This window comes from Ziziphus jujuba, chromosome 6 (assembly GCF_031755915.1).
Source record: "Ziziphus jujuba cultivar Dongzao chromosome 6, ASM3175591v1".
In the NCBI taxonomy this organism is placed as follows: domain Eukaryota; kingdom Viridiplantae; phylum Streptophyta; class Magnoliopsida; order Rosales; family Rhamnaceae; genus Ziziphus; species Ziziphus jujuba.
In genome coordinates, this window is record NC_083384.1 from 27,573,235 (window position 1) to 27,597,814 (window position 24,580).

The 24,580-nt window shown below is 31.2% G+C and overlaps 3 protein-coding genes across 6 annotated transcripts; 2 read left to right on the forward strand and 1 right to left on the reverse strand.

Annotated features, from left to right (window-relative positions):
- Nucleotides 1-9,947: 9,947 nt before the first annotated feature.
- Nucleotides 9,948-12,228, reverse strand: LOC125419094 (5-amino-6-(5-phospho-D-ribitylamino)uracil phosphatase, chloroplastic). 4 transcript variants are annotated; one of them, XM_048464254.2, is made up of 2 exons: nucleotides 12,015-12,228; nucleotides 9,948-11,366 (listed from the first exon to the last, which is right to left on the reverse strand). In XM_048464254.2, exon 2 carries the CDS (start codon nucleotides 11,307-11,309, stop codon nucleotides 10,167-10,169), a length of 1,143 nt encoding a protein of 380 aa, XP_048320211.1. In that variant the 5' UTR covers nucleotides 11,310-11,366; nucleotides 12,015-12,228; the 3' UTR covers nucleotides 9,948-10,166. The 4 variants fall into 4 exon arrangements, with proteins under 4 accessions (XP_048320211.1, XP_048320210.1, XP_048320209.1 ...); XM_048464253.2 differs by having other exon boundaries at nucleotides 9,948-11,391; XM_048464252.2 differs by having other exon boundaries at nucleotides 9,948-11,448.
- Nucleotides 12,229-12,657: 429 nt separating this feature from the next.
- LOC107409526 (uncharacterized) lies at nucleotides 12,658-14,972 on the forward strand. Its single transcript, XM_016016960.4, has 2 exons — nucleotides 12,658-13,065; nucleotides 14,167-14,972. The coding sequence occupies exons 1-2, from the start codon at nucleotides 12,788-12,790 to the stop codon at nucleotides 14,756-14,758; spliced, it is 870 nt and encodes a 289-aa protein (XP_015872446.1). The 5' UTR covers nucleotides 12,658-12,787; the 3' UTR covers nucleotides 14,759-14,972.
- An 860-nt stretch (nucleotides 14,973-15,832) lies between these two features.
- LOC125419006 (ASI1-immunoprecipitated protein 3) lies at nucleotides 15,833-22,882 on the forward strand. The gene is made up of 8 exons (XM_048463794.2): nucleotides 15,833-16,372; nucleotides 17,441-17,503; nucleotides 17,935-18,687; nucleotides 18,828-18,962; nucleotides 19,685-19,768; nucleotides 21,284-21,343; nucleotides 21,432-21,518; nucleotides 22,238-22,882. Exons 1-8 carry the CDS (start codon nucleotides 15,989-15,991, stop codon nucleotides 22,532-22,534), a joined length of 1,863 nt encoding a protein of 620 aa, XP_048319751.2. The 5' UTR covers nucleotides 15,833-15,988; the 3' UTR covers nucleotides 22,535-22,882.
- The last annotated feature ends 1,698 nt before the right edge of the window (nucleotides 22,883-24,580 follow it).

Consider the following 24,580-nt stretch of genomic DNA (forward strand, 5'->3'; position numbering starts at 1 on the left):
TTTTTTTTTTTTTAGAAGAGCTTTTTGAAAAGTTATTATTTCCTAATTCTAATTGGTAGCTTTTCTCAAGGTGTGAAGTACGTTTTCATGAAACTGTCCTTGCACTTTCAAAACGGTATATTTACTGTAAAAGTTTAAAACATCGCCTTTCCATAAGGCATATGAAATATATGGCCAAATCTATAGAGATAGATCACAGAAAGATATGATAACATGAAGTCAGGCCGGAAATGGATGAGAATGTTAGCATTCGTAGATGAAAAAAGAAGGGTTAAGGAAGAATAAAATGTGCCACGTGCTAAAATCCGTCAGAACAACAATATATTTATATATTTATATATGTATATATATATATATATATATGATCTTCTGGAAAACTTGGTGTGATGCTGAGAATAGAGGACCATTATAGCAATCTCACCCATGAGCTTGTCAATCATTCCCCAAAATTAGTATTATTTAATAATCGGGGAATAATAAAACCTTTCACTGGTACTCGATGTTTGAGATTTGTCTTATTTCAACTTTTACCTATTTAATAACACACCTTTGAATTTTTATTTTTTTTTAATTTTTTTTGTGAAGCTCCCCATTGAAAGATTATAATGTGCTAGTGTTACTAGCACCCTCCTCCAGTATATGAATGATAATTTGTTAAAATTAATAGCACTGTGTTAATTGTTCATTTAAAACATATCACTTGTTAAGCATACTAGTTGACATAAAAATATAAGAATTAAAGTTTACAAGTTGAAATAATACATGTATACATATATAAAAATAAAATAAAATAATTAAACCTTGCTGGTTAAAATAATATATACAAAATCAAAAAATATTTTTGAGGCCAATTTGAAAATTTAGTTTATATAATTTGAGTAAGAGGGAGCACAAGTTGTAAAGATTAAGTTTGTAATCGAGTTTTTAGATTGCGATAAAATTGATTTTCATATTTTCCATAAAGTATTTTTAAACTTTTATTTCAATTCATGTTGAAAAGAAATTATTTTAATCCACGTGCATTAAATATTTTATATTTTTTAAATAAACATTAAGTATATTATAATACTTATAGGGGGCCTAACTAAAATTTTGCAAAAGATTTTTTCTTCTCCTAATAAATTGGAAAATAAGGGTTTTATCACCAAATTCAAAATCTAAAACTAACGTCAGTGATATTAGATTATTTCAAAAGGCAAAAAATAAAAAAAATAAAAAAAATGTCATAAATCATGAATACCTCTGTTTTTTTTTTTTTTTTTTTTTGTTATTGCCATTTGCTCAACTCTATATGCAATAGAATATTGTAAAAAAGTCATATAAAAATAAATAAATAAAAAGGTGCTTTTGATGGTATGAACCCAGTAAAGAATTGATTATTGAGCATTTTTTTTAATCAATATGGGTGATCTATTAAAATAAAAAAGGAAAGAAATCAATGGTTTTTTTTTTTTTTTTTGGGTGAATAATCAATGTGTGATTCTTCAAAATATGTGTGGAATGGAATTTGCCACATTAGATCGTCTCAACAGGCAGCACGATTATTGAGCATTATACTACTAATTTATTACAATATATGTCATTAATTAAATTTTTTTATTTTTTATTTTTTATTTTTATTTTTGCTTTAACGGAAAGGTTTGACAACCAAAACACCCAAAGGCAAAAAAACTACAACAGGGAGTTGGCCATGAAGCCATTCTCCTGGGCGACAAATTTAGTTGATAGATGTTATATGATTAACAACTAATTGTAGTAAGTTATGTCTTGTACAAGAATCAAGGTATTGATTTTCTTTGTCGTATTTAATTTTGTCGTCCATGTTTGAAAAGGTCACAGATGGATCTGACCACGATATAATATATATATATATATATATATATTCATATATATACCAACATGTGCATGTAGTGATATCTCATGTTTATATGTATAGGAATTTGATAAACTGGAACACATAGCTGTCTGGTACCCTGTGGCAAAAAAAAAAAATGTAAAAAAATTTCTGTTGATTCTACTTTTACATAGTACATTATAAAGTGACTTATATATAACCTATTAGATCAAAACTTTCATATGTCTATATATATATATATATATATATATATATATATGTATATGTGTGTGTGTATGTAACAACGTGCTCATACATGGGCCTTCAATGATGCCCCTTTAAGCATTATTTTACCAACCTTTTTTATTTATTATTTAGTAATCACATCCTATATATATATATATATATATATATGTGTGTGTATGTAACAACGTGCTGATACATGGACCCTCAATGATGCCCCTTTAAGCATTATTTTACCAACCTTTTTTAATTATTATTTAGTAATCACATCCTATATCATATTATATGTACCAAACTTTATTTCATGTGCTTAAAAAACTTTTTGGATAATAAATAATCATAAAAAATAGTAGTTTAACAGAAAAAAACTTTTAATTTTTATTTTTGTGAATTTGAAAGTTAAGATTTGAGACTTGATAAGTTTGATTATTGCAACTAATGATCCTATATCGCAATATCTCGTAATACAAAACTATAATTTGATACCTACAATACTACCACACGGGATATCTTTTTTTTCATAGCAATATACTAAATAAAGAAGATCATCCCCCTTTTTTATTTTTCAGGTGAACATAAAAAAATGATAATAATAAATAATAATAAAAAAAGGTCCTTTTGATAGTGTGAACCAACTACTTGATGGTTCTTATTATAATTACAATAATAATTATTTAGTTGTGTTTGCTCCATGTGAAAGCGGTCGACAGGAGTTAATCGATGCATGTGTGTGTACAAGAATCAAATCCTCTTACAGGATATTATTTGATTTGATTCTTGCTCTTACAAGATATTTATTAAAATTTATTCAGAAATAAAAATATATTATTGGGATTTTCCCTCGTCTCGTTCCAATTTACTGATGAATTGCCAATGATTTCAAACAATTCTTTGTTTATCAAATTTTTAAATCATGTTTGATTTATAAAATGCTATTTCCTTTTTAATGGGAATAACTATTTATAAAAATAAAATAAAATAAAATATTAAATTTTATTTATATATTGAGTAACAATAAAATATTAAACTCAATGTTTAAATTTTAAAAATATAATTCAGTTATAATCAATAACAAACCAACTTTTATATTTATTTATGTATTTTTTAAATATAGTAGATAATTTAAATTTAAATATATTACAAATATGATATATAAATATATAGACTTCTTTTATGATCAGGTCAAACCTGATCAATATAGTGCGTATCAAAAACATGCCAAAAAATTAGACTATTAGATTCAAATAATTTTATTTGGACAGCTCAGATTATAAAAAAAATTCACGTACCAAAAATTGTCATTCACACAGAGCATCTTCTCCTCTTCTCATATAATATACATTCGCATCACACCTCTTCTCCTTTAATTCCCATTTGCACATTCCTCTTTTCCTATAGTGTTTTTTTCCTCTGCTTCCACCACTATCTCTAGCTCACATGCAAACCATTCTAGCCCCGTCATACCAAACTCAAACTTATCCAAAAAAATAAAAGAAAGAAAAAAAAAATACCTCAAAAATTAGAAAAATAAAATTAAAAAATTACATAAAAAAAAAAGAAAAACTGACGTTTTTACAATAATAAAAGCATCAATTTTGGCCTCCTTTTTTTTATATTAACTTTAAATTTTATAATTTTCAATCGATCCTAATTATTTTTTTATTAAATTTAAATTTTATAATTTTGAATAATACTTATAAAAATATCGAAAAAAAATTTTAAAATTACAGAAGAATTACAAAAAAAAAAAAAATTAACATAAGTCGACACTTTGACACTTTTACATTGTAAAAGGATCGGTTTTGACTCCTCAATGTTTTTTTTTTTTTTTGGGTTATTTTTTGTTATTTTTTTTAATATATCAAAGGAAGAGCAAATCAAATCACAAACGCCCAACCCAAGAAATAATAGTGTTAGCTCTTTGTGAGACGAAAACTACGTGTTTATTTCCTAGCCACGCGTATGCATCATGTTTTTTTAATTTCTCTCCCCATTTCAAAATGGTCCCACTGAAAGTTTAGTTTGGAGGCTTTACAAACCCTTTTACAATGTAAAACATCGGCTTTTCTAATTTTCTTAATTGTTTTTGTTATTTTTTTATAGTTTTTTTTTTTTTTTACAAACATCATTCAAAATTATAAAATTAAAATTTAACTAAAAAAATTGAAAGCCAATTGAAAATTATAAAATAAAAAAATAATAAAAAAAATTAGAAGACCAAAGCCAATGTTTTTATAATGTAAAAGTATTGGCTTTTTGTAAATTTTTAAAATTTTTTTTGGTAATTTATTTTTAGTAATTCTTTTTTAATTTTTTTTTCTAATTTTTGAGTAATTTTTTTCTTTTTTTTTCTTTTTTTTTTTTTTTGGGTAAGTTTGAGTTTGGTACGGCAGGATTGCAACGACTTGTAAGCTGGAGATGGTGGTGGAACCAGAGGAAAAAAACTCTATAGGAGAAGAGGAAGGAGCGAATGGGAATCAAAGGATAAGAGATGTGGTGTGAATGTGTATCAAAGGAGAAGAGGCTCGGTGCGAATGACAATTTTTGGCACATGAGCTTCCATACAATCTGAACCATCTGAATAAAATCATTTTAATCCAATGGTCTAATTTTTTGGCATGTTTTTAGTCCGCACTATGTTGATCAAGTCCGACTGATCATAAAAAAAACTATATATAAATATATATATATATATATATTTAAAGCTTATTCAAATAAGAATATAAAAATGATATTAATTCCAAACTTTTAAAAAAAATAGCAATTTTTTTATTTGAAAATGTGCCAAATATTAAAAAAAATTTAATATCGTGGAACAGTTGTTCTATTCTTGCATTCATTCTACATATCAAAGTGCTCTCAGTCTGTTGACTATATATACAAACAATCAATCGCACATAAAATTGAAGATTATAGAAATGAAGCATATCAAAATAGATGGAAAAAATAAAGAAATAATGTATAACACACATACGAAATGTACTGATTTGAATATTATATATCTAACCATGTTTTTAGAAACTAGTATATAAAATCAAAATTGACTTCTCTATTTATAGAAATCAAAAAGCCACTATGCCTTGTTTGGTAGAAGGGAAAATATTGAAAGAAATTGATTTCTGAGAATTAGTTTTCTAGGATTTAGTTTTTCGAAAATAAGTTTTTTAGGGATTATTTTTACAATGTTTGGTTAATAATAGAATAATATAGGACTTACAAGTAATTAAATAAGTTTACATATTAAAATTGAAGGATAAAATTATATTTAAAAAAAATAAAACTAATTTTCCCAAAAAAATTTACAATGATACCTATTTAAGAGGATCAACTTTCATTTTATGGGGTGTTTAGTAAAAGGGAAAGTATTAAAAGAAACTGATTCCCGAGAATTAGTTTTTTGGAATTTAATTTTCAGAAAATATGTTTCTTTGGGCTTCTTTGTATAATGTTTGGTTAATTATAAAAGAAGATAGGATTTATTAGTAATTAAATAAATTTATACATTAAAATTAAATAGTACATTATATTTAAAAATATATATAAAACTAATTTCTCAGGCAATTTTAAAATGATACATTTTTTATAGGATTTACTTTCCTTCTAACTTTCCCATATTGTGAAATTTATTTTCTGCTGGGGTCCATAAATTTCTCATTTTAAAAACTATCCAAACAAAAGAAAATTTTATTTTTCTAGGAAATTTTAGATTTTCACTAATTTTATAATTACCCAAAGACCCCATTAGTTTCCCACATTGTGAGATTTATTTTCTATTGGATGCCACAAATTTTTCTTTTTAAAAATTATCCAAATAAAAAAAAATTTTACTTTTCTAAAATATTTTAAATTTCTATTAATTTTGTCATTACACAAATATCCTGTAAAAATGTTACAATTGACATGACACAATTTTAAAATAAATAATATTTATAGTATCAATTTATCAAAGTATATATCAAATATCATGTGGCAATATTTTAGTTGTTAATATAATAATGTTGTATTTGGTATTTTTTTAAAATAGCAAAAAAATTTGGATTGTTTCTTTTTGTGTGGGCATGCCACTCTAAATAAGTTTGAAAAAATAAAATGTAATAATAATAAAGATTGTAGAAAATAAATCTGACAAAATAAAACCACTGTATTAATTTGCAAAGAATAATCAAATTAAAGGCTTTTTTTATGTATAAATAAATAGGATTTTAAACATAAATCAACTAGAAAAGAGACAATAAGTTTCTAAAATAAAAATAACATGAACTTTTAAGAAATATGGCATAAACTAAAATTAATTAGGAGGAAACATTGTAAAATGATAGCTGTGTGTTGATTGATTAGGAGTTAAGAAGGGGGTTTCCTTGTTGTTGTAACATCTTCATGTTCATAAATTTCTGATTCCTTCATCGAATAAGGAAAATCTATAAATTAAAACATTAAATTCCCATAATTTACTCCATTAATTTATGAAAAATTTCCAAGTGCATTCAATAGCATAATTTTTACTTAATTTGAGACGACTATATCAATTTCAAATTTAAATTCAAATTATAACCATAAATAATCATTGATTAGCTTTAGAATTTCAAAAATAAATAAATAACAATAGCAAATCAGTTACCCATTAGCAAAATTTAGTATTATTGATGGTTTTTTAAAAAGGTAGTTCTATCCATATTACAAATATATATTTATTACACTACATTTTATATACATTCATTTTAAAAACATTTTATATACATTCATTTTAAAACTTGTTTGAACTAACTACACTAATAAATTATATCTAATTTACCCTTCTTAATGATTTAAAATAAAAACTAGATATCCTGTACAATCCACTGTTTTTTCTAATACAGGATTAGGGGTCCAAATCGATGAATATGAGTGTGTTCATCTAAAGCGGTAGAACTAGAAAATGTATAATAGTCTGAATATTCTGCTGAATTATAAGCCACCAAAAAATAAAAATAAAAGAACCTTTCTTGGATTGGGATGGCAATAACAAGAGATCATGGACACGGCACGTCTTCACGCCCATCGGATCTTTCACATGCCACCTGGATAAATTTCGTTCAATGAAGCTTTACTTCTGCAACTCTTTAGCATATATTACCCAAAAAAAAACAAAAAGAAAGTATTATATCCTTCTTTTTCTTTTCTTTTTTTTTTTAATAATAATGATTAAAAACAATTCTTAATTTATATAAGACTTCATAGATGTGGGCAATATATATATTTTAAAAAGATTAAAATGAAATTTGCCCTTTTTCTCTTCTCATGATTGTCATAAATGTCCATTTCTCTTCGTCCATGTCTCTACTAGAATCCACAACAAAACATAGAGTCGCCACCGTCAAGCACAAAATCAAATATAGCCATTTTCAAGCTCCACAAAATTTAGCATATTACCAACAATTTCTCTGCCGGTCTCAAACTTGGGTAAATTCTCCCAGGATCAAAACATGGCTCCAAATATCAAACCACAACTGTACACACATATTGTAAGACAGTAACATAAATCATCGGTTAATATGAATTGACTTTAACAAAATTGAATAAAAATAAATAATCTCGCTCATAAGAATAAAAAAACCCACAAACTAAGAATTAGAAAACCGAAAATCCAAAAAAAAAAAAAAAATGTGATCCAATGCTGCTTACTCACGTCATACTAATAATAATAATAATAACCATTTTTATTCCTCCTAAAATGGAATGTTTCATCTAAGGGCATTGGTCAGAAGGGTAAGTTTTATTTGGGCTTTATTTGAAAGGGCATCAGGCCTAAAACCCCTTTAGCATTTCCCCTTTGGAAATGCCTAATCGAAAAGTATTGCTATAATACAGCATTGCCTTTGAGATGATATTTGGTAAATGGATTATTGGTGTTATGTTGAGAAAAAACTTACATGTAGCGGTGATGCCAAGTTCATTTTATATTATTTTTATTAACCATGTGTCGTTCAAATTTAATCAGCCATAATTATGTGCAATCTCATACAATTATAAAATAAAGCATATAAATTCTACCAAATATTTATTAAATTTCTATTTATAAGTGGTATATTATACCACCAATCGTATAAACCATCTATCGTATGTAAGTAGCTGCCCTTTACCTTGAATGAACTACCTTGTAAGTTTTTGTCCTTTAGCTTATGTGAACTCTTCTAAGGTATCCTTTATGTTTTACAATTTTTTGCTTTTGATTTTAGAGTTTTGCTATAAGCCGGTTGTTTGGGTTGCTAAAGAAAATTCCATAGAGGGGATTTACCACCAGCATAGGGTGTTTCACACAAGACTCTGGGTATTTTCTTCTTCTTTTAAATTTTTTCATATTAATGAAAGGTTTCTCGTTTTATGTCAACAAAATGAAATGACCAGTGTACTTGATCATCACCAGCTTCACATAACACATAAAATCATTTTAAAAAAAACACAGAAGGTCAATTATAAATTCATAATTTATATATCAGAATGGCAGTATTTTGGACTCAAAAATTACGTGTAAAATGCAAACTGCATGTAAGAGACATAAAAAAGTACCAAAATACCGTATGTGGTAGCGAAAGAAAACTCATCCATAGCGGGACTTGGCACGAACTTGTATATATATATTACAGCTCGGTGGGTTATATGTATACATATATATATATATATATATATATATATATATATATATGTATATATATTTTGTTAAGAATAAAAATAAAAAGGGTTATTAAATATAGGAAAGAAAATTTTTTACTATGCACCAAATAGCTTACCAAATAATACGACATAAATAATGTATTGTCATATATTTCATATTATTTATTAACAAAAAAATATAATCTAGATTTAATTAAGTAAGCCCTTAAAAAAATAAGTGCAACTAAAAACAATCTAATAAAAGGCACTATTATTTTGCAACATCATTAGTGAACTATTTGGTACGTATTATTACAAATGTATACGGCTGAACGCATTCATGAACCCTTATTTGCATTTCTCACTTTTGATTTTCCTATATCCATTTGTTATTTTTGTTATCGCCACCTTGAAGAAATTTTCTGCCTCCTACCTAACTACAAGCAGAGTAACGGTAATTTGAAGGGAAATAACAGAAAGGGCATTCGTATAAGGCAAAAATAGAATTAACAGCAAAATGCATTGTCCTCAAGCTATTTTAAGTGAATATAATAATTGAGCCAAAAAGGAAATTAATTATAATCAAACATTGAAGAAACTAAAACATTACTGCATAACTTCACGTAACAAGCACCTGAATCACCAGATACTTCAAAAGACAAAGACCCACTTGATTGTAAACATTCAAATTGGAAACTTTATATGCTTGACCATGATGGGCAAGTACGACGATTCCAAAGCCTACATATACATATATATATATATATATATATATATATGTACTTTTTTTAAATTGGTGGTACATTTTATTTTATTTTTAATTGGTGCTACATTCTTTTAGGGCCTCAACTTTTCAAGAAATAATTTTGTGCTGCCCATCTATCAGTCCTCAGTTTATCATATTTTGATAAACATTTAGACATCTAGGACATATAACCTGATGCCAATCTCCTTTAAAATTGGTTCGACCAAATTTCTTTTTAATTTGTGGTACATTCCTTTAGGGCCTCAACTTTTCAAGAAACAATTTTGTACTGCCCAACCATAAGTCCTCAGTTTAACATATTTTTCTAAACATCTAGAGATCTAGGACACATAACCTGACGCCACTCTCTCTTAAATTTGCCTCGACCACTAGTTGATAAACTGTTCCCTTTCCTTGTTTCATCTTACTTTGGACAACTATTAAAATAAATTCCTCTGTGAGGGAAAAGGGCAAATCCAATCTTACCTACCAAAATGAATTATAACAGAAACAGCAGCAGATAAATTTTGAAAGTTGCATACATATTTAATTACATGCATGACAACATCAAGGTGGTCCAATGCAGACCACCCGTAATCTGTTTTCTATTCTTTGCATTTTGTCCTTTTCTAATTTGTATACACAGCATTGTCAATATAAAGCTATTTTTTATCAAGAATCAGCAATGAGTAATGAACTGTACATTTTATGGGGTTACCAGAAATTATCATCAACTGCTGCCGAAGTTGATGAAGTTGGACCATCATATTCTTCCTCCAGCTCCAACTCTGGCTCTCCAGAACCAAATTCAGCTGTTTCAACAGCAGCTAGATTCTTCAAATCGACCACTGAGAGCTCATCTAGGTGTCTAACCACCAAGTCTGCAGCCCCGAGCTCGTATACTGGATGCTTGCTAGCAACAGCCACACATTTCATCCGAGCATCATGGGCAGCCTCCACTGTTTGATTTGAGTTACCAAACACAATGCACCGCTCAGGTATGAATTTTAGTAGTTGTGCCGCATATACAAACATTTCTGGATCAGGCTTCCCCCTATGTACATCTTCCGCAGCTACAATCACATTGAAGTATTCTTCAACACCAATGGCTCCAATTGCAGTCTCAAGAGTTTTTCTAGCACGTGTAGAAACCACTGCCATTGGTATCTTGTAATGCATCAAGATATTCACAAACTCTTTTGACCCAGCTCTTAATCTATATATCCCACCTTGCAAAGCTTGGTAAATTTCTTCCCTTCTAGAAGCCATCCTTCTCACCTGAGACGGGTCTCTTGACCAGCACAGAACCTCCGAAATAGCCTGTTCATTTTTCATTCCTTCTATTCTTTTAAGTATGAATGCTGGCGGAGGAGATTTTCCTTCTTCCTGAGAAAGAGCAAGCCATGCTTGCTTCTCAAGATCAGGATTGTCTTCTATCAGAACTCCTTCCCACTCAAATATGGCACCTAACCAACCGCAACCCATCCTTTCTTGTCGAAGTAAGGGATTTTGCAGTGAAGGGTTATCCGCTTTATTCTCAGGTGGCCATACAACAGGCTTTTCATTTATACCGGTATCGATCTGATAATTCCAATTCCGTGGAATTCGCTCTTCCTTGTATGAATGCACTTCTTTTGTCAGCTCCATTGCAAGAGCCTTAATTGATGAAACAGGTACATGATCAACTTTCAATCTTGGCAAAGGAGGGGATGCAATTACCCTTCTTCCAAGGAATTCTGTTTTCGTAAGCTGGCAGTTATATGTAGATTTCCGCTTGTTGGAGACATCTGTTACAGAAGTCCCACTACAAAACGGCCTATGCCCCAAAAGAGATGTTGCAGCCATTGATTCAACCATATTTGAAGCAGTGATAACAGTCCAAATCCAACCAGATTTTTAGCTTACGAAATTCTCCTGATGCCACAGACCCTTGTGAGCTCTATGCGAATTGAGAAATTTGTAAGCAAAGCTTGACCCAATTTGACACCTATTCAAACTACCCAACTGGGGAATAAGCACTAAAATTCTGACTATTTGAAGGAACCCAATTAGCTGCTCAAAAATATCAGCAAAAACTATATGTTATAAGGTAAAGAACCAATCTTTACAGGAGAAGACTGCAAAATTTTTTAATTTATTCTTTAGAACTACAAAAGGGTAAAGAATAAACAGCCTTCTCACACAACCAAATCCAGAAAGTAATGTCAAAGAACCACCATAAACATTCCCTTCAAGTAAAACTAAGCATGACCCATTAAGCCCCCTAATCCAAAGTACCAAATTAGTAACACTCCTACAACTTCAAACCTATAATTCAACACAAGAAAGTAATTTGGGAAACAAAAAATAAAAATATACACGGCAAAGACGCACCAAATTTAAAGCCAAATACAACTCTTGGTAACTGTAAATTAACCAGAAAGAACCTAAATACAAAAAACCAAAAACCCAACTAGAAAATAAACTAAATATACACAGAACCCAAAAAAAGATAGAAACTTTATGCTATCATAAACAACTAGAAAATAAAAGAAAATGTAAAATGCATTAATAAAAGAAAACCTGCAAAGAATCAACCGTTTGATGGAGAAGTTGCAGGGCTGAGAGATATCAGAGAGAAAAAAACGAAATAGAAGAAACACTGAAATTCTTCCAAAAGAAGAATTAGATGAAATCTTTCCCTTGTTCTTATTATTCAGAAAAACCACAAAAAAGAAAAAGAAAAAGAAAGTTTTTTATTTTTTTTGTGGCACATAAAATGTGGAACCGGCTCAGAAATTGAGAGGCCGGTCATGACGGCGAAAGTAACCCATTGGAAGGACACGTGTCGGTGATATGGAAAGAGAGAGAGAGAGAGAGAGAGTGGCTCATTTTTTATGCCCCTCCTAGTCCTCGCGGTTACCGATTAAATTTACATTTTTCATGTTCATTTTTGCCCCAAGTTAACAAAATATTTACGTTAGTGCCATCGTGTATCTTGCAATGAGAATCAGGAAGATTCAAGGCAGAAAATAAATAAACCCTTTTTTTTTTTTTTTTTTTCATTTTCGTAAGGCGGCGTTTGTTTTTCCTATAAATAATTTTTTTTTAATTATTTTGCTTAAAAATTGAATAAATTTTAATTGATCTATAAAAATTAAAAAAATAATAAAAAACGAGTTCATCAGGTTGGTGGTAACAATAATAATAATAATAATAATTGCTATTTTCTTACTTGCACGCCTCCATCAACACCTTATATTGGATAGATATTTTAAATTTTTCTGAATGACACCCTACCAAGTGTTCGACTAAAAACCCCACAGAAAGAAATCATTATACCAAAGAAGAGTATTATGGGCAAGAAAGGAGGAGGCAGAAAAGGACCAAATTTGGCTTCTGGGTCGAACAACTTGATAACACTGAGAGAAGAAGCCACCGGCAGAAAGCAAACCAGAGGAGGTTCCTCCAATGCAAAATCAATATTGAAAGTCAAGCACTTGGAGAGGCTAGCCACATGGGCAAGTGGGGAGGCTTCTATTCCTTCTCTGGCTGCATTCTATGGTCGCAGATTGGCCTCTGTCGAGGAGGCTTTGGGTGTCGCCCCTGACCCTTCTTTGTTTACTTGTCAAAGGTTTGTAATGTTTTGAGCTTTTTCTTTGATCCATGGAAACTATTACGGTGTTTTTTGTTTTGAATTTTAGATAGACAAAGCTTATGCATTTTGTTTGTTGCTATGCAAAAATAGGCTTAAATTACATAAGGGTTATGCTAGGGGAATAACATGTTTATGCATAACTAGTTGGATTCCATGTATGTTAAGGAAATTTACTGGTTTTGAGTTTTGTTGGTTTTCCACACAGGTGTTCCCCATGAGTGATTTGTGTTGTTAGTTGTGTTTTAGCGAGTAAGGATGGATATTACTAATTTGATGGTTGACTTTCGAAACTGATAGCTTGGGACTGGAATTGAGTTGCATTTTCAATCTGTATAGAATTTGAATTCTAGGTATTAATTGACATCCCAATGTTCTATGGGAACAATCTGCATATTGGATCAACCATTCTTGCCATGAAGTTTCGAATTTGATGCAAATCATATAGATTTTTGGTTGAGTAGTATAGCTTGAAGATTCAAAGCATTTAATAAATTAAATGACTCCAATGTTGCATTTCCTATACTAATGGTTGGTAACCTATAAATCAAGTTATGATCAATAAGTATGGGGGCATATTTGCTTAAGTTGTTATTGGTTGATGATTTATGAGTCCTTTTGTTTAAAAAATTGTTCACCTTTACAAAAATAGTAAAATTCATCTAAATAGGTGCATTTATATGAGCATGACATATGAAATTAATCGGGATGAGCCAGTTAACAGATTAACTGGGGTTCTTGTGTTCTTTTCATAATCATAAGATAAGTAAAAGAATCCATGAGTTCCTGGTTCTCTGATGGTGATACTGATTATTTTACACTTGCAATATGATGTTCGAAGAAATATGCTAATAAATATTGGTCTTCCAGCTTATCTTTTACCTTTAACATGTTCCAACTTCATGTTTTATGTTCTTTTAAATGCTTTTCACTTGATCTGTCACTGATATTAGCTTGGATTAATTGTGGGTTGAAATTTCAATCAGATACTATTGCATTTGCATGTCTTTGCGGTGAATGTTATGTTATAAAGACTAGAAACTAAAGAAAACTTATAATTGGCATTTTGCTCTTTTTCAGATGTGAAACAATTCTTCAGCCTGGCTTCAACTGCACTGTCCGTATTGAGAAAAATAGAGCAAAGCCGCGGCGTAGAAGTAAGAAACCTAATAATTCCACTCAGAACAGTGTAGTGTATACGTGCCACTTTTGTTCACAACGGAATTTGAAGAGAGGGACCCCAAAAGGACATATGAAAGATATATGCCCCTCTAAGATCAGAAAAACTATGAAACCAAAGGCTGATAAATCCATTTTTCAGCAGCCTGTCAGCTCAGAGAGGAGCATCATTGATAAAGATGAGGTTATTAAAATGGATGAGATATCTTTACCAGCAATATCTGAAGAGACTCCCACCATCGACTGTCCAACAACTCCAGCAGTGGTGAAAACTGGAACCACATTGTTGGATAGTAAGAGGAGAAAGAGAAACAGATCAGCAGCTAAGAAACCAGCCGAACCTGAAAACATTTCTACCTCTATAGACAAAGAAAAAACTTCCTGCAATTCGAGGAAACGAAGAAAAAAATCGTGGACAGGTTTGAAGGAAATTGCTGAAAGCAGTGAGAACAAGACAAACATTACCAATTTGAGAATACCTTTCTTAATGTAAGTCAAATGTATTTTCGATTTTGAGGATACTGAGGATAGATCAAGTGGGATTTTTTTTTTTTTTTTCCAAGCTTTGGCCAATGATTTTGGATTTATAGATTTCTGGTTTTGTAATTTGCATAGAGGTATTTTATATGTAGGGCCAAAAACGAAAGGAAAAGAAAAAGAAAATGTAAATTGAGAATGAAGAATGAATTACTGTATTATGGCTGAAACACTCAACTTATTTTCAATCCAGTTGCTCAGATCAATCTGTTTTTGGACTAAATATACCTTTGAATTTCTTTTCCATTATTGGGTTATGATGTGGCTTGAGTCTCGTGTGTGTTTTTCCAACCTTTGTTATTTGCCTCATGGCCACTCATAGACCTACTTTAGTTTCAATTCCTAATCTATCTCAGTTATTGTTTGTCAGAAAGACTTGAAACACAAGAGTATTATTTTAACCAAAACAATTTGCAAAATCCATGTTCATGATTTCAAAAAGTATTTTTTTTTTTTTATTTCTATAAACATTAAAGTTTTTTTTATTTTTATTATTATTATTATTATTATTATCTAAAAAAGAAGCTATTGGTCATTCACAATGTGTATTGAGCACCTCCTTAAAATAAAGGCTTTTTGGTATCAATTTCCTTCAACGTTTTTTGCACTTACCCCTGTAATATCAAACTTAGTTACACCACACTCCACTCTGACTTTTTAGTATGTATTAATCATTTTCCATGCTGATTATATCCTAGCAGAGAATCTTTGAAAATCCACACCATGGAGATTTTGGGTCTAATGGTATACAGGTTATAAACTTCAATGTAAAATTCAAAAATACTGAAACCATATAGGGGTTATTGATGCCAAACAAGCACTCTTAAATAAATAAATAATAAAATTCAGCGCCTCAAGATAATAAAGATTTTTTTTTTGGTAAAAAAGATAGTAAAGATTTTTATGTGGTTGAATTGAAGTGGCAAATCCGTAATACTGAAACACCGTAAGGCCCATTTTTAAAAGGATCGCCAAGTGTACATAAAACGTTGTCGTCACCTTCACCGCTTGGCGGGCGAGAAACGCATTTTTTGGTCCTCGAGAGCTTTCCATTTCCATATAAGAGAGGCATGTTTTCGTTGCCGAAGAGTTTCAGAGTCAGAGAGAGAGAGAGAGAGAGAGAGAGAGAGAGAGTAGAGATTTTGAGAGAAACGGAAACGCAGCGTTTTGATAGCAGAAGACAGAAATGGGGAACAGGAGGTTCGCTCAGATCTCGACGAGCGATGAAGACGAAGAAATACCGCAACAACGGCAACAATCTTCGGAGGAAAACCAGTTGAAGCAGCAGAAGAAGAGGAAGCAAATGAAGCTTCCGAAAGAAGAAGAAGAGGAGGCGGAAGAGGAAGAGGAAGAGGAGGACGAGGAGGAGGAAGACGAGGAGGAAAGCAAGAGAAAGAGGAGGAAAAACAACAAGAAGAAGAAGAAGGGAGAGAAAGAGAAGAAACAAGACGAAGAGGAGGAAGAACCTGTGCTAGAGCCCATTGGAGAACCCATTAGAGTTTCTGGCAAGGGAAGGGGTCGCAAGAGCCATTACGAGGCCTTTGAGTACGACGGCAATCGCTATGATCTTGTGAGTTTCTTCTTCTTCTTCTTCTTCTTCTTCTTTTTTTTTTTTTTTTTTTTTTTGGGCTTCTTTTTCTTGTGTGTTTTCGTAATTTTTTTAGTTGTTTTTTTTATTTTTTTACAAGCATTTATTCGGGTTTTTGTTGTTGATTTTTTTTTTTTTCTGGATTTTAGGGTTTTTATTGTGGAATTAGAAGTATAATAGTTTTTTCAGCTTGAACAGGTTGAATTTGGGGATTGGAAAAAGCTTATTTAGTTTTTTTTTTTTTTATGTGTCTTAATGTAGAATTTAAAGTACAAAAAATATAGTTAATTCCAAAAATTTCTCATTTCCATTTTTTATTTTTAATTTGACAAGCGTTTGTTCGGTTATTTTTGTTGATTTTTTTTTACCTGGATTTTAGGGTTTTAAATGTGGAATTGATGTGTAATAGTGTTTTGTAGCTTGAACGGGTTGAATTGGGGATGGAGAAAAGCTTATTTTGGTATTATGTACTTATTGTGGGAAATTAAATTATCAAAAATATACTTAATTCCAACATTTTCTCTTTCCCTTTTTCATTTTTTATTTATTTATTTTGTTACAAGCATTTGTTCGGTTTTTTGTTGAGTTTTTCTGGATTTTAGGGTTTTAATTCGGGAATTAAGTATAATGGTGTTTTGTAGCTTGAACAGGTTGAATTGGGGATGGAAAAAGCTTATTTAGGTTTTTCATTTGCTTAATGTGGGAATTTAATGTGTCAAATACTAATTCGAACATTTTCTGTTCCCTGTTCTGGGATTATTTTGAGGCTTCCATTTCCGGTGGGAATAGATTTTAGCTATGTTGATTTTTGATTATATTAGCAGAAATTGAAGGATTTGTTGGAAGTCAGGGTTTTTCTCTTGTTTGCTTGGTAATGCACATAAAAATATGAAATAGAAGATGCTGCTTACGTTATATATTCTTCGGTTTCTTAATCTATGACGGGTCAAGAGAGTAGAAAGAGAGTTTTTGGCTTTCTGGTAAATTTGTTTGTCATTTTTTTGCCTTGATACCCTATCGCCATTATACTTATTGCGGTGTATTCTGCAGGAGGATCCTGTACTTCTTGTTCCCGAGGCTAAGTATCAAAAGCCTTATGTGGCAATTATTAAGGTACTTGCTTAATGGTTTTCTCATTTTAGATATAATATTGAAGATTTCTTATGCTTTTCTAGCATTTTTCCTGTTTAATACTTTCCTTATGCAGCTGCGTCTAGGAAATAATTTACAAGATTCTACTTTATGCATGAGTAGTTGAAGTTGTAAAACATGATTTCTGTTTTTATTTAGATTGGTTAAAATTCTTCAGTTGAATATTTTACCTTGAACTCTTGACGTCTGGATGAATGGTAAGAGATATGTGTTCCTTTTCCTGAATTTCCATTTATATTTTTGGTTTTTTATTAAATTTATAAATGACAAAGTTATTAGTTTTTCTAGATTGTTTCCAGTTGCATGTGTATGCTACCTGATTTATTTTTAGCTCTTTATTCTTCCATTCCTCTTTTTTGTTCCTTAATAATGGAATTTTGTTTTGTGTTTAGGATATTACTCGGTACAAAAGTGGGTCTATGATGGTCACTGGGCAGTGGTTCTACCGCCCAGAAGAGGCGGAGTTGAAAGGTGGTGGACATTGGAAGTCACATGACACAAGAGAGCTGTTTTATAGTTTCCATCGTGATGATGTTCCAGCAGAATCTGTAATGCACAAGTGTGTGGTGCATTTTGTTCCATTACATAAGCAACTTCCAAATCGTAAACAGTATCCTGGCTTCATTGTTCAGAGAGTGTATGACACTGTGGAACGAAAACTTTGGAAGCTAACTGATAAGGACTATGAAGATAATAAGCAGCATGAAATTGACCTACTGGTTCAGAAAACAATGAAACGTTTGGTAGATCTACCTGACATTGTGCCTGAAGATAACACTGCTGATCAGGAAGATCAATTAAAGGCTAAACGAAGTCTCAGGAAAAAGAACATCACTCCACTTGATGTTTCTAGGGAGGAAGACTCGACAACCAGGACTGATCAACATCTAAAATCTGAGACACCAGGAAGTTGCCCAAGTACTGTCTCAGAATATTCTACCATTCTAACAAATTTTAATGTACTTACTGGAGATAACTTTCGTGACAAATGGTTGGAGAAACTTCTCCAGGGGGTTCAATATGTATGCAAATCTCCTGACAATACAAATAAAGATGGTAAAGGAGAGGTTGGTGAAGGCACAAACCACGGAAATAACAGTAAGAGTTCAGAAATTGCAAATGGATCTCAAGCTAAGACTCTTAAGGTATGTACTGATACTTATATATGCAGTTCTGCGATGTCATTCTCTTTTTGGTAGTTGATGTATGAGAATGGGCATTAGGAGCTGGGATACAGGTTTCTAGAGCTTTGCGACTTGGATGTGAACATTCTTGTATTTTACAGAGTGGCAAGTCCTTTCTCTGGCCGGATGCTGCTGTGACAGCGGTGGCTGCTTTGGAGAAGGCATCGCATGAGTCTCTTTCCTTGGATTTTCAGAAGTATAACCAAAAAATGCGGCAGTTAGCTTTCAACCTTAAGGTAAGAAGGCTGATTTATCTGCTTATATGAATGCATGTGCATTTGTATGCATTTATCTGTTTATATTAATGCATGCACATGCATTTCTGCATCCTATTTTACTTGCATGAACATCCAGATCCATGCATGAGTGCTAACTTATAGCATTGGAACTACTGGTTATTAAACTGCAGATTTTGTATGAGAATATAACAAACATAATTAAAATGATAAATTGAAGGGAAAAGATAGTAAATTTCAGATATTCTAAGCAATGCAGCGATGGAGCTGATGGCCTAAGTTAGGTCTTTACTTGATAACTAGTGTAGTTCTTTCTCTATATTTCTATGCTTGTTCCTTTTTCTTTTTTCTTTTTTTTTAATTGTTATTATTTTTTTAAATTTTGCCTATAGTCTTCTTCAATCTCCATGCAGTAAAATTATAAGTAGTATGTCACTGTAACTAAATTCTGTGTATTGGATTTAAAAATGACTGTTTATGTTTTGTCATTACAAAGAAGAGTTTTTGGATTGGTTTTAGTCTACAAGGAACATCATAGGTGGCTTTAAATTACCTATTCGATGTAGAAGTGTGTGGTGCTCATCACTAATGAACAATCTGTGTCTGGAATAGTTTGAAGGTCTATGGTTTGCTTTTAAATTTACCTGCTATGTCGAAAGTTATAATATTTTATGCTGCTAGTTCAAAGTCTTTCTTTCTTATCTTTCTTATTTACTTGACAGAATAGTGTGCTGCTAGCCCAGCGTCTCCTTGGTGGAGAGTTGGAGCCTTCAAAAATACTGAACATGTCACCTATTGAGCTGAAGGTATGGACACTTAGGTTTGGCTTCTTTTGTGCATTTTTGAGCGTTTTAGTGAGTAAATGATTCTTGTTTATGAGTGATTGATAGGCCCTATGGGATTTCCTTCACTTGGGATGTGATCATTATGTTAATTATGAATACTTTGTTACTCTTATAGATTAGTGGTAGTGTAGTGGGGTCTACCAGGGATGTAAATATTTTGTACCTTAATTGATCTCAAGATGAATATTTTTATTTGTTTAATTTTTGTCCTTGAAGTTTTAACTATTTGTTAGCTATAATAGAGCATCAGTTAGCTTTTGAATTTTTTGGTTCTACTAGTTACAATACTAGATTCTTTACACGGTTTGCTAGTAAATTATCTAAAATTCGTTGAACCATTTTAAGAAGTTATTTCTGTTTATACTGCCACCTTGTGATGAAAACACTTTATCTGGTTATGCTGCTTTTACTATTTGGGATGAAACTACTACTTCAGAAGTTTCCATGATTGTTGTCCTTACAAAAATGATGGGTAGCACTCTTTCTGTCATCACAGCTATACAGTTTTAACTCAAAGAATCTAATTTTAAGGTTGTTTTGTTATTCTGGTAAAGTTTTTTGGTTAGTGGAGGTTTAATCTTCCTTTTGCTTTCTGTCTGCCTTGAGTTTGTTTGTTGTGTCCATTATCTCAATGTTCTCTATCGGGAAAATAGTCATGAGAAAGTGTTTAGATGGTTAAGATGTGTGTGTGGTTAAGAGGGGTGTGAGGAATGTCTGGTTACTTGGATCTCTGCAGGTTAACAAACCCCAATGTATGGTAATGTTGTTTTAACTTTTATTTGACCATAATAGAATCCAGTCCCAAGAAAGAAGTGATAGAGAAACTATCTATGTATGCATCTTAATGTGAGATTAATGCATAGGGATATTTCCCAAAACTGCTGCATGTTTTTAATGGATGAGGAGATGCTAACTTAGACATTTTGTTCAAGTGCACCATTTTACTGCCACCATTTTACTAGTTGCATAGAACTGATGTCAAACAAATTCAAAGTGTGTAAAAGATGCGGTGAAGGATCTTTGGTGGAAGTAATCAAGTAGTCTGCTAGTTTGACGGGATCATTAAGGATGTCATAGTGAAAGAGAGAAGAAGGAGAGGAGGGGGGGGGGGGGGGGGTGTGTGCGGAAAGAAGGTCCAGTTTTGATTTAATAGTAGAGTTAGGTTGTCTTCTCTGTCTTTTGTTGATAATTATCTTTGATCTGTTTGACTTTTTGCCTACAAAATTCTTATTTTTTCAGATTATATTGTTTTGATAAGCTATAAAAAATATAATTCTATGAATGTTTGTATGTGCAAAATCTGAGTTTTCTGCGGTTTGTGTTGTAGTCAAAATATATGCCTAAATTTAAGGTGGAAAATACGGATGAAACAATAATAATGCTATGACTGTTCTTCTGATGGTTTAATCTGTGGTCAGACTAGATAATTATGTGAAATTATTAATCTTCCCTTTTGTATTTTATATATTCCTTTAGGAGGGTTTAACATCTGAGGAGATGGCGACCAAGGAACCTGATGAGTCAGAGCGCATGCAGGTGACTTCACTTGTATCCAGTTTTCAACATTTCTTTCTTCTAACATATTATACTTGTGCTGATTGTTGGCTCGCCTCTTGTGAAACAGATGACGGATGCCCGTTGCTCTAGATGCTCAGAGTTTAAAGTTGGTGTAAGGGACATCATACAAGCAGGACATGGAGACCGTTATCAGGTTTATGCACTTTTTTCTTATTTTAAAATTTAAACTTGATTTATTTTCTGCAATATCTCTTTTTAATAACAATGGCATTTTGAACAGAATGTGTTAAATCTACATTCTTGCATATACAGATGTCATGTAGTAGGGCTACTGACATATGTATATCATATTTAAATCTACAAATTAACCAGCCTAATTGGTTAACTGCTAACCAGTGGAAATACTTGAAGAGTTGCTGGTAGTAGATGTTTTGTTTTAAAATAAATTGAAAGAGAAATAGTGAGTCTGACTATGCTGTAGGAAATGGATCGGTAGATTACATTCATTTAGGAGGTTTGGATGTTGATGTTGCCATATGCAAGCAGTGTCTCTGTATAAATGCATGTTGTACTACTGAAGCATGAACTGTGTATTTAACGGTTTTACTATATTGCATTGCTTTTTTAGCAAATGGAGAAGCATACACATTAATCCATTTAGCCATGTAATATGAAGGATGCCAAATGTAGTATGGGAATTTTATTTAGAAAATGCCAGTGCTGCATGTTAAATTTGCTTCTATTCTTCATTTTGTTGAGTATTGCATATGGCCTTCCTGTGATTCTAGGTTTTGCTATGTGCCTTCTATCCATCTGTATCAGCAGATTTCTATAGGACAATGTTATCCACTATTGGTAGTTAAGATGCAAGGGTAGTGTTGTTGACCTTAGTCCTGGTTTTTGTGGTTTCAGTTGGAGTGCATTGCATGTGGTCATTCATGGTATGCATCTCGGGATGAGGCGTCCACCCTAACAATCGATGCTCCAAGTTCAAAAAATGTAGGCACAGCTCCATGGGCAACTGCCAAGTTCGAAGATGTTGAGAAGTCACTCGTTAGTCCCCGCGAGTCTTCTGCCAAGACAGCAGCCAATGATGTATTGAAGAAAACAAGTGAAGCATACATGCCAGTATTGGATGCTCAGAGATCGTTTAGCAAGACTAAAAAGGATGATAATCCTGAGGCTAGTACAAAGAACACTGACCAGTAATGCGCTTGGCCCTTTTTGATGCCCATTTACTGACCAAATACTGAATTTCTCGCTTTGTATAGTTGTAATCCGGCTAGGTTGTTGTGCATATGTAGCTGTGAGTTTTCTTTTCTCTTACTTTAGATTTTACTAGCGACTTTGTATACCTTGTACAGCGCGAATCTGATATGTTGTGAGTTATTGCTTTTACATAGTTACTTGTGTACTAGAAAAATGTTACCATGTAGTTGTTAAAGAGAGATGAGATACTATATCTGGAATTAGGATCTTCGATTGGCGGTTTCAATTTTTATTGCTTTTATTGCTGTTGTTCTTGGGAATGGAAGTGAGATTGTGGGTTGGTTGATCTTTTTTTGGCTGTTTCAATTTTTATTGCTTTTATTGTTGTCGTTGGGAATGGAAAGTGAGATTGTGAATTGGTTTGATTAGAGTAGGTTATACAATATGCATTTAATCTGTATAGTTGATGTCTTAAAAGCTCATTGTCATGAAATTGATTAAGAGGTGTTTAAGCAGGTGAAAGGGCTAATCCAATTAGGTGTTCAAATAAATAGCTATTTACACGAAGCAACAGGCTTATGTACAATGCAATTAATGAACAACTAAAATCAATTAAAGGAAAATACATATTTTATGTGGTATCAAATTCACCTTCTAATTCTTGTCCCAAATAAAAAATAAAAACCTTATAATTTAAATGTAATAAATCAAACTCTTGGATTTTGTAATTTTTTTCAATTAACAAGTAACATTTTTCAAAATAACTAACAATATAAATTTATTCATAACAGTTTCTGATATCTCATTTCAGTTTAATGATTTATTTGATTGCAGTTATTTTGATAAATGTTGCTTTTTAAATCAATATAGTAACACCTACTACACACAACAAAGGAAAAAAAAAAAAAAAAAAGGTAATATCTGTAGTAAAAAAATATTCTGTTATATTAGTGATTAAATTGGTTTAAGAGATGAAATTTTAGTTGGGAAACTAAAGTTGGAAGAATAATAGTCTCAATCACTTCCTTACCAAAAAAGAAAAACAGTTAAACAGGTCTTTGGAATCCATTTGCTTTGTAAATAAATCAAGGAAAAAATACAAAAAACAAAAAGGGCAGATTATTCAAGTCCAAATCCAAGAGATTCCGTGGGTTTGAAGTGACCGACCGTCTTAGTTTGCTTCCTCCTGCCCTAACCAATCACATGCAGCATATTTACCAAATTCTCCCTAACTCTTATTTTTATTATTTCATCCCATTTTATACTATTTCTCCATTTGCTATTATCATAACCATTTACACCAAAAAAATCCTACTTTTCATTAAAAATATCAAACCAAATTCTATTATGTTTCCTAAATTCATAATTTCAAACATTTAACAGATTATATTATTTTAAATTTTTTTTATGAAAAGTAACTGATAGGACTTTATTAGTCATTTTTTTGTTTTAATGTGGCACTTAATCAAGTTAATTATGGTTCTATTTGCAATTTTGGAAAATTATAATTTTTTTTTTTTTACTTTAATTGTTGATAGTGAAAATAAATAGTATGTTATTAAATTATATGACAATAAGTGAAAGGAAAATTATATATTTTTGAAAAAATTATTAATACATATTACCAATTTCATTCTATAGTCATCCTGGCAATGGGCGTTTTGGTAAACTTACAAAAGTACGAGATCTGCCTTTTAATTGAATTAATTTTTTGGGTTTAAATTAATTAATTAATTATTGGAAGCTGTTAAATTAAATGTTAGATTCTATCTATTCCCGAAACCATAACATAATGAGTAGTGATAAGCACACTTAATCTTTTTTATAATTACTCCACTTCTCCTCTTAATTATCGCCATTGAAATTCCAAAAACACCCCACATAGCAATTAACCAATAATACCAAACAACGCAAACCAGTTTGTCATGGAAAGGTTAATATTGTCATCTCAGTGTCATCTCACTTTAAGCGAATAGCACTGAAAATAAAAAAATTAAAAAAAATTATTAAAAAAATTAAAAATTAAAAAAAAATAGAAAAAGAAAA

Coding starts and splice junctions, on each gene's coding strand:
- LOC125419094 (XM_048464254.2), bottom strand. CDS start 11,309: ATGGTTGAATCAATGGCTGCAACATCTCTTTTGGGGCATAGGCCGTTT.
- LOC125419006 (XM_048463794.2), top strand. CDS start 15,989: ATGGGGAACAGGAGGTTCGCTCAGATCTCGACGAGCGATGAAGACGAA. Junction 16,373..17,440: donor ACGGCAATCGCTATGATCTT/GTGAGTTTCTTC, acceptor TGTATTCTGCAG/GAGGATCCTGTACTTCTTGT. Junction 18,688..18,827: donor CTCAAGCTAAGACTCTTAAG/GTATGTACTGAT, acceptor TGTATTTTACAG/AGTGGCAAGTCCTTTCTCTG.
- LOC107409526 (XM_016016960.4), top strand. CDS start 12,788: ATGGGCAAGAAAGGAGGAGGCAGAAAAGGACCAAATTTGGCTTCTGGG. Junction 13,066..14,166: donor TCTTTGTTTACTTGTCAAAG/GTTTGTAATGTT, acceptor GCTCTTTTTCAG/ATGTGAAACAATTCTTCAGC.